This window comes from Rhinoderma darwinii, chromosome 3 (assembly GCF_050947455.1).
Source record: "Rhinoderma darwinii isolate aRhiDar2 chromosome 3, aRhiDar2.hap1, whole genome shotgun sequence".
In the NCBI taxonomy this organism is placed as follows: Eukaryota; Metazoa; Chordata; class Amphibia; order Anura; family Rhinodermatidae; genus Rhinoderma; species Rhinoderma darwinii.
The window spans coordinates 429,157,622-429,172,307 of NC_134689.1; the positions used below are offsets into that span (position 1 = coordinate 429,157,622).

Sequence of the window (14,686 nt, forward strand, 5' to 3'; positions counted from 1 at the left end):
CTTTGGGAATTAGGCGCATTTTTGGCTGCAAAGAATTTACCTGAGGCTTCTTTTTGTATGCGGCCCGGTTTTTATATGTGTGCGCGTAAAAAAACAAAATGTGTCGCATGCACTCACAGCACATTTTCCCATTGATGTCAATGGGAAGCTTATATCAAGCGTTTTTGACGTGTTTTTCAGCGCAAAACAAATTGTCAAACACATGCCGTTTGCACAGGGCCTTAAATTCTTTTAGATAAGGGTCACATGTTAATACACAGTAAAAATTCACAAAAGTCACTTTCTAAAATAAGTGTCCCATTTATGAGACATATGAGTTAAAAATCATTGGGAAGACGGGGAAGCAGTACTATCTGTAATTACATCATTTACATAGAGAGACAAGTAGGCTTTACTATCTGTGCCTACAGCATTTATAGGAAGAGACAGGATGACGGCACTATCTGTGCCTACATAATTTGCAGGGAGAGACAGGGGGCAGTACTATCTGTATCTACATAATTTACAGGGAGAGACGTAGGCAGTACTCTCTGTACCTACATCATTTACAGGAAGAGACAGGGAAGCAGTGCTATCTACACTTACACTTACATTATTTACATGGAGAGACAAGGAGGCTTTACTATCTGTGCCTACTTCATTTAAAGGACGAGACAGGGAGACAGTACTATCTGTCTCTACATCATTTACAGGGAGAGACAGGGAGGCCGTACCATTTGTACCTACATCATTAACAAGGAGAGACAGGGAATCAGCACCATCTGTGCCTACGTAATTTACATGGAGAAACAAGGAGGCAGTACTATCTGTACCTTCATCATTTACAGGGAGATACAGGGAGCCAGTGTTACCTGTACTTATATAATTTACAGGGAGGCAGTACTATCTGTGCCTACTTCATTAACAAGGAGAGATTGGGAGGGAGTATTGTCTGTGTTTTTACTATAAATTAAAAATGGGGGCAGCCCCCTGTTAAGTTGTACTGACGTGATCGCGGGGTGCCGACAGTTGGCATGGCAGCCTGGGGGCCTGTTGAAGGCCCTCAGGTCTGCCATCTTTGTACTCCTATGAAGCCCTGCTTTCAACAGTACAACAATATACGTCAATACATTAGTATTGTAGTATATCATGCAAGTGACCCAACAATCCCTGATTCGAGTCCCCTAGGGGGACTAGTAAAAAAATTATATATACGCTAAAATAATAAAAAAAAACTTTTCAGATTTTCCCCCAAGCACAATGTAATAAAATAAATACAAATAACATAACTGGTATTGCCGCATCTGTAAAAGTCCAAACTATTGCTATATATTCTTATTTAGCCCCCTGTTGAACTCCGTAAAAAACGAAAAAATTTAAATGCCAGAATCGCTGTTATTGGTCACGTCATCCCCCACAAAAAAATGGAAAAAAAAGTCATCAAAAAGTATCAAGTATCCCAAAATTGTACCAATAAAAAATACAGCTCGCTCCGCAAGTCCTCATACCGCTGAATCTATTTCAAATATATTTTTAACAATCATTTTGTTCCTTGTCAATGTAGTAAAACATAACAAAAACTTTGATATCTCCGTAATCGTATAAACCGCAGAATAAAGTTAAAATGGCGTTTTTACCACATGGTGAATGCCGATAAAATTCTGAATCGCTGTTTTTCTCCTATTCCACCCCACAAATATTTATTTTCCTGTTTCCCTCTACATTGTATGGTATAATAAATGGTGCCGTAAACATCTACAACTCATTATGCAAAAAATAAGCCCTCATAAGTAATATTGATGGAAAAATAAAAAAGTTATGTCTTTTGGATGGTGGGGAGAAAAAACTAAAGAGAAAATCTGAAAAATGGCTGCATGCGGGAAGGGGTTAACAAGTCATTTGACAAGAGGTGCCTAAAGTTTTGCTTAAGACTGTACATATATATTCCTCACAAGGGACTTTATATTTTTTAAATAATTTCAATGCATTTCATAAAAGAAGAATACAAAATAATTTTCTGGGGTTTCTACTACTTATCAGAAGATAATTTCGGATGGCCATCTTGATTTCTTGATTTCTTAAGCCATATATAATAGGATTAAATAAAGGGGTGACCACCGAGTACATGAGAGATACCACTTTGTTGACATTCAATGAATACCGTCTGCGGGGTACTACATAAATTGCAAAGAGTGCTCCATAATAAGTACATACAACAGCCAGGTGAGAACTACAAGTCGAAAATGTCTTCTTCCTCCCAGTGACTGAAGTGATCTTCAATATAGTTAGAAAAATATAACCATAGGTGACCACAATAAACACAAAGGGGATAATGGTTAAGAGACCAGAGAGAGACAGCACCTCATATTTTACTATGGAAACATCTGAACAGGATAGCTCCAGAAGAGGTCCAAGGTCACAGAAGAAGTGGTCAATGACATTGGGACCACAGAACCACAATGTCTGCATCAATAATATTGGTACCAGAGTTATTATAAATCCCAAAGACCAGCAAAATATAACTATATATACGCATAGTCGTGGGCTCATAATGGTGGAGTAGTGCAGAGGGCTGCAAATAGCGAGATAACGGTCATAGGACATTGCTGTCAGCAGAAGACACTGAGTTATACAGCCCTTAAGGGACAGTAGGCCACCATTAAACAGTGTAATATGCACCAAAAATGGGACAATGTTGGAAATGAGCAAGATATCAGAGAAAGAGAGGTGACCAAGATAGAAGAACATTGGAGATCGGAGGTGATGACTGGTGGAAACCAACAAGAAAATGGTGAGATTCCCAGTTATTGTAGCAAAGTACATGACCAGGCACATAAAGATGACAAAGAACTTTAAATCTTGAAGATTATGGAAGCCAACGAGAAATATTTCAGTTATCATTGTCTGGTTCATTGTGCAAGCACGTTGGTAGAATAAATAAAAGATGGAGAATATTTTTTACTAGAATATTATATCTAATGGAAACTTGCAAATGAGAATTAGGCCATTTATTGGTGTAACTAATATATCCAAACGCTGAACCTGAAACGAGAGAACGCCTCATTGGACCAGGTATTGCTGAGGTAACGTCTCTGTTAACACAAAACATGGAACATGCCTATATATGAATATAACAACTTTTATAAACACCATATAAACAGGAATTATAAGAGATTATAAGAAGTGTTTGGAATATGGAACCTTGTCATTTAGTTAAATTATCTGTAGACCCACCTAGGGTCGAATTATAGAGCCAGACCAAGGAGCACTAGGACATCCATTAGCTTGGGGACCTAGAAGGCCTCCCACAACCTCAAAGTGCGGTGCTACTGAGGGGTCACTATGCATATGGCAATATTTTAATGGACACTTTGTGATTGGCACTATTATTTTGGGGGGAACTATTCATATGACCCTATTATTTTTTAGGACAATATGGCAGTACTATATAAATATGAACTGCATGTCTTGGAGTTTGCTTTGCATAGGAAGGTGAAGCTATGCTGCAAAAACAAGGAGCCACAGATGTCTGGGTAGCAAACTGCACCAGAACAGAGCTCAGTACATTAATGCAGCTCTAGAACCAAGCTTAGTACATATATACAGCACCAGAACAAAGCTCAGTAGATATATACAGCACCAGAAAAAGTGCAGTACATATATACAGCACCAGAACAAAACTCAATACATAAATACAGCAACAGAACCAAGCTCAGTGAATACATACAGCACCAGAACAAAGCTCAGTACATATATACAGAACCAGCACAAATACAGCTCAGTACAGAGATCATTTTCAAATTCAGTTTAATCCCTGCCAATGGTTTGTACGGCATAAAACTACAGCTCCCAGCATGACCCAAACAATGGTAAGGATATGCTAGGAGTTGCTGTTTCACAAAAAAAAGTCTTACCACCCATCATCTTGCTGCAGATCATACAGTGAATACAGCACTGATTAGAGGCAGAATAAACATTTACAGTAAGTGACTCACAGGTGACATCTCAGATTCTAGTCGTTCTTTTTCTTTTTTTCTTCTCCATCCGGTCCAGACCTCTATGATGACTTCTCCTGACCACAACCCATTTCTGCAGTTTGCTGCTCAAATGTCTTCAGTTACTCACTTTTCAAACATTTCTGCACCTATAAGCAAAGATAAAATTCTCATGGAGCCACACACTACGCCCCTAAATATAATAGCACCGTGCACTGCACCTCTAATTATAATAGCACAATACACTGTGTACATGATTATAATAGCAACATACACACACAAACACACACACACTGACCCATGTAGATAGTGCCCCTCATAGAGCCCCCTCTAAATAGTTCCCTGAATAAAGTACCCTGTAGATAGTGCCCCTCATAGAGCCCCCTGTAGATAGTGCCCCCATACATAGAGCCACCCTATAGAGCCTCCTGTAGATACTGCTCCCTAAAAGAGCCTCCTGTAGAGGCTTCTGTGGATAGTGCCCTCCATAGAGTCCCCCTAGAAATTGTCCCTGTATCTGATTGTTATTGTATATCACTGAACCCTGCAACTTACAGTACTGTACAGAACTGAGGGGAAGAAGAGGTAAACTTATGAAAAGTACATCCTGCAAGTAACAGTGTGGTCAGAACTACTGAACATACACAAATACACACACACACACACACACACACACACACACACACACACACACACACATGACAGCTTACTCTGCTGTAAAAGTTACACTTTACACAGATGAAAAACAAAAATTAAAAAACAAACTTGGAGCAGCGCCTAATACTGGACATAATTAAACAATACTAAAAACCACATAAATACCTAAACATATAAATCTGCTGTCAGCTCGTTATATGTACATAACAATAATAATGACGAATATGTACAGGAATATTCAGACCGTCGCTGAGTTCTGGGTGCTTGTCTTGTGGAAAATATAGAATCTCGAGTGTCTTAAATATTCTATAAAGAATCCCATGTGGAATGTTCCCTAGAAATATGAGCAGACTGTAGGTCATTAAGGAAATGAGCAACGAGTAAAAATATCCTTCAATGCTGATCAGAATATAAATCATTATTATTATTATTATTATTAGAAATTAAGAATTAAACTGTAGAAAATAAACTACAGCTCCATACAGTCTTCCCTTTTTGTGTATATTGTTAAACATATATCGTATGCATTCATATTTTTGGGGGAAGTTTTTTATTTTTTTTGGTATAATAATTTTAGAAATATATATATACCAGTCCTTCTCAATGAATTAGAATATCATCAAAAAGTGAATTTATTTCAGTAATTCAATTCAAAAAGTGAAACTCATATATTCTATAGATTCATTACACACAGAGGGATCTATTTCCAGCAGTTTCTTCTTTTAATGTTGATGATTATGGTTAACAACTAATGAAAACCCAACATTTAGTGTCTCAGAAAATTGGAATATTAAGTAAGCCCAATTTCAATAATTATTTTTAATACCGAAATGTTGGCCTATTGAAAAGTACGTACAGTATATGCCCTCAATACTTGGTCGGAGCTCCTTTTGCATAAATCACTACATCAATGTGGCGTGGCATGGAGGCGATCAGCCTGTGGCACTGCGGAGGTGTTATCGATGTGGCATGGCATGGAGGCGATCAGCCTGTGGCACTGCTGAGGTGCTATCAGTGTGGCGTGGAATGGAGGCGATCAGCCTGTGGCACTGCTGAGGTGTTATCAATGCGGTGTGGCATGGAGGCGATCAGCCTGTGGCCCTGCTGAGGTGTTATCAATGTGGCGTGGCATGGAGGTAATCAGCCTGTGGCACTGCTGAGGTGTTATCAATGCGGCATGGCATGGAGGTAATCAGCCTGTGGCACTGCTGAGGTGTTATCAATGTGGCGTGGCATGGAGGCGATCAGCCTGTGGCACTGCTGAGGTGTTATCAATGCAGCGTGACATGGTGGCGATCAGCCTGTGGCACTGCTGAGGTGTTATGGAAGCACAGGTTGCTTTATAGGCGGCCTTCAGCTCGTCTGCATTGTTGGGTCTGGTGTCTCTCAGCTTCCTCTTGACAATAAAAGCTAATAAAATTTATAGCCCCATGGCACATATTGACATGTTGGGGTAGTGACGCAAAATGTGAGTCAGTCCCCCCTAGTCGCCTGTGAGGGTTCATAATTTTAGATCGCTCATGTCATGGTTCGTTAAGTTGATGCACGATCAACAGAGCCAGTGACGACAGGGCAACTTCAACTGGATTTATTGCAGCCAATGCTAGAGAACAAGTGGCCTTCAATGCAGGGACAGCACACAGTCCCCAAAATCAGGTAATTACAAGAAACGCCTCAGAGCGCCGGCCTCAGCTTCAGCTCTCATTAAAGTCTACATCCAGGAGATCTCCATCCTCCCCAGGACAAGCCCTTATATACCAGAGGGAGGAACATCTTGGCAGTTTCTATTCACCATGATTTGTTATAATGACTTTAGTTTGTATTTCCACTGTCTGTAGGTGAGTTGTGGTTTTTGTACTATTATGTGTATTACCCAACTATTTTCTGCCACAGCCAGGATGAGGGCACAGTGGGGGAGATAATTGGATCTGCTTGGTTTGCTGGTCTGCACACTAGCTGGGTGATGGTGGTGCCTCCTGGTGATCCCCTGTGGAGACTGTACAATGAGGACACTTTATGTCTTGTGTCTGCACCTCTGACTCATCTGATTGTCCATATGCTGGAGACACAACCTGTGGTACCTGATTACAGAATCATTCCTCTCTGCTGAGGGCTCACAATAAACCCCACATAATGCAATATCACAGCCCCTAAGCTGTCGTTTTCTAAATTGCTTCTGGGTAAGGGAAGGTAAATGGATGGACTCCAAGAACTGAGCTATTAACTCCTCCTATGGTTGTGGTGTAGATGGGTCATCTTTTAAATTGTAAAGCTGGAAATAAAAGAAGCTAAAACTATCAGCTATATCCTGCGGTTTGGAAATCTTGGAATTTGTATCTGGTGATATAAAATATGATATTTTAGATTTCAGTTGTTTTTGTTTTATTCTGTGTTCCATAAACTTACCAGCTTTATTATAGGAAGAATAGTAATAAGCATTTTCAGCTTGCGTCTTAGGGACAAAAGATTCAATGTGTAAAACCTTTGAATCATCTCGCTGTAATTGGGATCCCAAGGAACATAATTGGGTCAACATGGTTTCCAACCAGCTAGTGTTTGTTTTTTAAATGGGAGGCTTGTTGGCTCATAAGCCTCTTATATCTGCCTTAAGGGCAATCCAAGTAACAAAGGAGTCTATATCTGGGATAAATTCCAATAAAATTATTCTTCAAATGATAGAGTACCGAATTTATCTTTTGGAAGATTCATTTGGGAAAGTGTTATTTCTCCTGGATTGGGGAGGAGATGGTGACAGGGAAACATTAAGGGTGAGGTAAATGGGGGCATGACCGTACCAAGTTGTTAGGCCTACCTCGGAGGATTTGAGGTCTAAATGTGAAGTCCACCTGTCCACCAAAACTAGATTTATCCTTGAAAAGGCCCTGTGTCTTGGTCAATAGAAAGTAAATTCCCTGGATGAAGCATTTAAACATCTGAACGTGTCATACAAATCTTCTGTATGTAACCATGGAGAGGGAATTGGGAGAGATCTCCTGCCCCGGCTAGTGGTATCCCAATGATTATCAGGAGTAATGATATTAAAGTCCCCACAAATTATGAATTTACCATTATGAATTTTCCAAATTAGTTGCATTGTTCTGTTCAGAAAACAAGTCTGCGAGGTGTTAGGGGCATAAATGTTAGCAATTGTTATAGAGTCATTATTTATCAGACACAACGTAATCCAGAAGCATGATAGAAACAGAATCCTTCACCGCAATTAGCACCCCTGCTGATTTTTTTCTCCTATTAGCCATATGAATAATGAGAACTCTAGCACAGGAAAATTGTGGGTATTTGGGTAAATCTCCAACAAGGGAGAAAAAAGGAGATAGTGCACTACCTTTTGGAAAAATGCAAACTCCATGTGTTTATTCCATACTTACAAGACAGACATAGAATAAGAGCATAAGAAAATCTCTTGCGGCACGCCAAATTCTACAGCCCGACCCTGGGTTTGGCCCTTCCGGCTTCCTCTGGGGCATGTCATGTAAGTATGGAATAAACACGTAGAGTTTGCACTTTTCCAAAAGGTAATGCACCATCTCCTTTTTTCTCCCTTGTTGGAGATTTAGACCATCGATCACAAGTATTTATACAGCACACTGTTATACTGCTGTGTGGAACTACAAGAACCAGCAATACAGAGATACACACCGGTGGAAGTTGGGATTTTCTTTTATGCATTTGAGCTGGGGGAAAGGAGAACCCTTGATGGACACTTTAGACTTTATGTTTGCAACCGTCTGAGCGGTAAAGTTTATCGATTTATTCCTGTTTCTTGTGGTGTTGAGGATTTCAACCTCTTTTACGAATCGGACCGGTTTAGTCCAAACCTACCTGTGGCGGTCCCTGGTGAGTAAAAATAGAATCGATTATACTCTGCACCTCACTTTAATCAGCACCAGACCATTTGCAGTGTATGTTCCATTGTTTCAAGGCATGCCAGCCTAGTACCCTGCAGATCTGCAGTACAAAGTTGTATGTGTGAATGTGGCACCGTTTGGGGCTCTGTATAGCAGATCACATCTGTAATCTGTGGGTAAACCTCGCAGTAAATGGGGAAATTAAACATTACAAAGTACCTATTCCTATCAATGGACTGTCTGTGTAATATTGGACAGGACCTCCAGAGCAAGAGACACTCCTTCTAAAAAATCTCAACTCTGGACAATCCTGAGCAAAAATGTAGCATTTCCCTAATAGGGTTTATGAAAATGGGTTTAATAGATAGAAAAAATATGGGAGGGTTCCTCCATCTCACCTATGCAGATATGCTGAGTCACTCAAGCACGGATCCCCGTGTCGGCACACGTGAAAGCACAGGAAGAAACAAAGAAATAGATCCAGCGAGGAGTCTGTTGGTTCTGTTAAAATATAGGAATCTTCTTCCAAGTTTTATTTAGGCGAAGGATAAAACATGTGCAGTGGCATGTGGATAAATTCCCAAATGTGCAATAGAGGGATAGAACAGCAAATAGGAGCGGTGCCTAGACAACTACTTTAACCTCTTCCCTCCACAACCATTTATCGGATTTTCACTTCCAAAAGCCATAACATTTTTATTTTTCCATCAATATTGCCATATGAGGGCTTGTTGTTTGTGAGATGAGTTGTAGATATTCACAGCACCATTTTTTGTACCATATAATTTAGTGGGAAAAGAGCAAAAACTTATATGTGGGGTGGAATAGGAAAAAAACAGTGATTCCTCAATCTTTTGGGTGGTTTTATTTTTACGGCGTTCACTGTGTGGTAAAAACGGCATGTTAACTTTATTCTGTGGGTCAATACGATTACAGCGATAACAAATTTATATAGTTTTCTTTATGTTTTACTACCTTTACAAGGGAAAAACTGATTGTTGAAAATTAAATGTGAGTTTTGTCGCTATATTCTGAGAGCCATAACGGTCTTAAAGGGCCAGCACACACACTTATTAAATTTTCCCTAACCTATCCCCAGATCACCCTGAACTATAAAAAGGGCTCTGCCCTTCCCCTCCTTGCCTGAGCGTTGTTGTCTACCCATGTTCGTATTGCAAATGGTCCCTTAGTTGTTATCGTGCTCCCAGTGTTCCCATATCCCGTATCCTGTATCATGTTGCTGTATTGTCTCCTGTACCTAGCCTTTAGTGGGAGTTGTGTGTGTCATCTGCCACGTCTGCTGTCATCTGCCACGCCTGGTGCCTTATACCACGTCTGGTATCATCCGCCATGTCTGACATCATCTGCCACGTCAAGTACCACCCGTGCCAAAGCCTCTGCTACTGTCGGAGCTCTTACAGGTACTCTCGTAATAAGGACTTTGCATAGAATGTTGTTTGGCCAGCTGCCACTCCTCTACGGCAGAGCGGCGTAGTGGGTCCACATACCCCCAGATTGTGACATAATAGCATTGTCACCCAGAGATCAACTGTTTGTAATTAAAAAGTTCAAGAAGTCTCTACAAGTAGGAGATCAGAAACGTATCTTACTTGACAGGGAATATGAGAGTCCTGTGGGCATGAACTAAAATGGAAAATAATGTTTCTTATTTTATGCAACAATGTTCATGTATTTACTATTCATCACTTACATTGTTCTGTTTTTTATGTGTTTAACATGGTGTAACATTGCATTCTAATAGAGGGATTGATAAGGGCCATATGTGTCTCATGAATTTGCATTTTATTTGTGATGTCGTATGTGACGTAGGTAACGTGTTTTCTGACGATCTGATGTTGATTGGTTATAGATAATTTACATATGTGATGTATTTGCAGGACATGTGCTATGAGTAAGAAAAGCTTAAAGCGACCCTCCAGTCCCCACAAAAAAATAAACCAAAAATAGTACAATGATTTTTAACTTACCTAGTGTCCATCCCGTTGGTTCTTCTATGTCCGTTGCCTCGTTCTCGGTCCCCGTTGTCTTCCATCCAACATGGCCCCCGCCGTCTCAGACTTGCATAAGGAGTGTAGTCTGCAAGTCTGAGACACACCCCCTCCTCCTTCACTGCCCTCTGATGGACCAGCGCTGATGACGTCAGAGCTGATCCACTACTGACACTTCAGTGGGCACTTTAAAGAATCATGTTTTCTAGCAACTTTGTATAGTGAATTTTAGTGTTTTTCTAGAAAGTATGAATCTCGTTCTCCAAGTGCGGGACTGATCTTTTGGCTTAGCTGACAAATAAACAGATCTAGTAGAAAAAATAAATAATACTTCAGGTGCCCAAACACATCAGACAAAACTTGGCCAAATATCTAATGTATATGGTGCCAGGCAAATTTCCCCGACGGCAGGTGTAGGGGAAAAGAAGCATCGGACATACTGGATTGCAGCATGCGTGGCACATTCTCTTCTCTTAATTAAACAAAACGGCATGCTCGGCCGAATTTATAAATAAGCATATTCTCAATTTTCAAGTAATGCACAGGGGTAAGTTACTTATCTATTTTTCTGTGACATATATAGTGTCACTCTGGGTAGTGGTATGCCATTCTATTTTTTGATTATTATTTAATGTCCCATATATATTTTTGGGTTACCTCTGCATTACTGCTGGCAGATCCATTTTTTTTTAATATTAGGTGTACTATTATTGTGAGTTATGCCTGTCTGTATATACATTCTTTATGCCTAAGGGTTATAAGTTATACGCCTGTGACTTTAATTCTTTGTATATTTACTATAATTAGTGGTTGATGGTACAGTTTACCTCCTATAGTGATCTGACTGATCTTTTATATATATATATATATATATATATATATATATATATATATATATAGGTAGACAAAAAGATCCAGCAGCACCGGTATAATGTGGGTGCACGCCAATGGAAGCAGACCAAGATCCCAATTGTATATAGTGCAAAAATAAGGCAGCACTCCGTTCAAATATAGGTGAAAAAGAGGGTACTTTATTGTCCCATAAACAGCAACGTTTTAGCTCCTTCCACTGGAGCCTTTCTCAAGCCTTGAGAAAGGCTCCAGTGGAAGGAGCTGAAACGTTGCTTTTTATGGGACAATAAAGTACCCTCTTTTTCACCTATATTTGAACGGAGTGCTGCCTTATTTTTGTACTATATATATATATATATATATATAGAGAGATATATAGAGATATCTATATGTATATATATATATATATATATATATATATATAGGTAGAGATAAGCAGCACTCTGCGACAGATTCCAACATGGTAATGGGTGCAAGCAGTTAATCCAGATCCGTGGATTATAAGACATAAACAAAAGAAATCCCAAAGCACTCCGATGGTTCCAAAAAGTATGTGATTTATTCAGTCAACAGCTGCAACGTTTCCGTCCTGCTATAGGACCTTTTTCAAGCATTTCTTTCATTTTTATATATATATATATATATATATATATATACACTACCGTTCAAAAGTTTGGGGTCACCCAGACAATTTTGTGTTTTCCATGAAAACTCACACTTATATTTATCACATGAGTTGCAAAATGACTAGAAAATATAGTCAAGACATTGACAAGGTTAGAAATAATGATTTTTATTTGAAATAATAATTTTCTCCTTCAAACTTTGCTTTCGTCAAAGAATGCTCCATTTGCAGCAATTACAGCATTGCAGACCGTTGGCATTCTAGCTGTTAATTTGCTGAGGTAATCGGGAGAAATTTCACGCCATGCTTCCAGAAGCCCCTCCCACAAGTTGGATTGGCTTGATGGGGACTTCTTGCGTACCATACGGTCAAGCTGCTCCCACAACAGCTCTATGGGGTTGAGATCTGGTGACTGCGCTGGCCACTCCATTACAGATAGAATACCAGCTGCCTGCTTCTTCCCTAAATAGTTCTTGCATAATTTGGAGGTGTGCTTTGGGTCATTGTCCTGTTGTAGCATGAAATTGGCTCCAATCAAGCGCTGTCCACAGGGTATGGCATGGCGTTGCAAAATGGAGTGATAGCCTTCCTTATTCAAAATCCCTTTTACCATGTACAAATCTCCCACTTTACCAGCACCAAAGCAACCCCAGACCATCACATTACCTCCACCATGCTTGACAGATGGGTCAGGCACTCTTCCAGCATCTTTTCAGTTGTTCTGCGTCTCACAAATGTTCTTCTGTGTGATCGAAACACCTCAAACTTTGATTCGTCTGTCCATAACACTTTTTTCCAATCTTCCTCTGTCCAATGTCTGTGTGCTTTTGCCCATATTAATCTTTTCCTTTTATTAGCCAGTCTCAGCTATGGCTTTTTCTTTGCCACTCTGCCCTGAAGGCCAGCATCCCGGAGTCGCCTCTTCACTGTGGACATTGACACTGGCGTTTTGTAGGTACTATTTAATGAAGCTGCCAGTTGAGGACCTGTGAGGCGTCTATTTCTCAAACTAGAGACTCTAATGTACTTGTCTTGTTGCTCAGTTGTGCAGCAGGGCCTTACACTTCTCTTTATACTCTGGTTAGAGCCTGTTTGTGCTGTCCTCTGAAGGGAGTAGTACACACCGTTGTAGGAAATCTTCAGTTTCTTGGCAATTTCTCGCATGGAAGAGCCTTCATTTCTAAGAACAAGAATAGACTGTCGAGTTTCACATGAAAGCTCTCTTTTTCTAGCCATTTTGAGAGTTTAATCGAACCCACAAATGTAATGCTCCAGATTCTCAACTAGCTCAAAGGAAGGTCAGTTTTATAGCTCCTCTAAACAGCAAAACTTTTTACAGCGGTGCTAACATAATTGCACAAGGGTTTTCAAGTGTTTTCTAATCATCCATTAGCCTTCTAACACAGTTAGCAAACACAATGTACCATTAGAACACTGGAGTGATGGTTGCTGGAAATGGGCCTCTAAACACCTATGTAGATATTGCATTAAAAACCAGACGTTTGCAGCTAGAATAGTCATTTAGCACATTAACAATGTATAGAGTGTATTTCTGATTAATTTATTGAAAAAAACTGTGCTTTTCTTTCAAAAATAAGGAAATTTCTAAGTGACCCTAAACTTTTGAACGGTAGTGTATATTTATATATATATATATGAGACAGAATATCTATAGCACTACGGCCCTATAGCTATGGATAGGATTAGATACAGCGGCTTAACAGATGGTAGCACTCATTAGAGGATTAGATACAGTGGCTCAACAGACAGTATCAAACATGATAGGACTAGATATAGGGCCCAGCAGACAGTATCCCACATGATAGGATTAGATATAGGGCCCAGCTCGCTGACATTGCATCTCCAGCGCTGTAGCCAGGAAAGGTAAGTATAAAACTTATTTTCCTTTTTGATGTGTTACTAATTATTTTTGTGTTTGTATTTTTTTTACAAGTTTGGTTGTTGGACTACTTCAGATTTGAGGACTACTTCAACAACTGCTTTTTTTTTTATTCTCAATAAAATGGATAACAAGGGATGTGTGGAATTTTTATTTCAATAAAATAATTTATCTATGTTTAAAGTTTGTTTAAACTTTATAATTACCACCTTAGTAATAGATGCTGGCTGATTGACAACGCCCATTACTAAGGGGGGGGGACTTAATGTTAGATATGAAGAGGTTAACACTAATCCCCATTATTACCCTCGTACCCAGCGCCACCAGGAAGAGCCGGGTTTGATCTTGTACCCAACCATCTGTAGTGATGGAGGGGGCTCTGGGCCGGCCGCAGGCTGGTATTATTAGGCTGGGAAAGGCCAAAAACTGTGACCCTTCCCACCCTGGTAACGCTAGCCTGCTGCTGCTATGTTGTATCTGGCTGCTTATAAAAATGGGGGAACCCCACATCGTGCTGTCCAATTATTTATTTAAAAAAATGACATGGGGTCCCCCCCATTTTTTATAACCAGCCAGATACAACACAGCAGCAGCAGGCAGCATTACCAGGTTGGGAAGGGCCACTGTTTTTGGCCTTTCCCAGCCTAATAATAGCAGCCTGTGGCCGCCTAGTGCACACCCGTCTCTTCCTGGTACCACTGGTGGTGGTGGGTACCGGGGTAATAATGGGGGTTAGTGTCAGCCTTTTCACCGGCTAACACTAAGCCCCGCCTTAGTAATGGAGGTTGTCAACCTGTCAGCGG

At 40.1% G+C, this 14,686-nt stretch overlaps 1 protein-coding gene across 1 annotated transcript; it reads right to left on the reverse strand.

Annotated features, from left to right (window-relative positions):
* Positions 1-1,968: 1,968 nt before the first annotated feature.
* Positions 1,969-2,892, reverse strand: LOC142750760 (olfactory receptor 5G26-like). The gene has a single exon (XM_075859737.1). It carries the CDS (start codon positions 2,890-2,892, stop codon positions 1,969-1,971), a length of 924 nt encoding a protein of 307 aa, XP_075715852.1.
* Positions 2,893-14,686: the final 11,794 nt, after the last annotated feature.

Bases quoted from the DNA above. Each gene is read 5' to 3' on its own strand.
- LOC142750760 (XM_075859737.1), bottom strand. From the start codon at position 2,892: ATGAACCAGACAATGATAACTGAAATATTTCTCGTTGGCTTCCATAAT.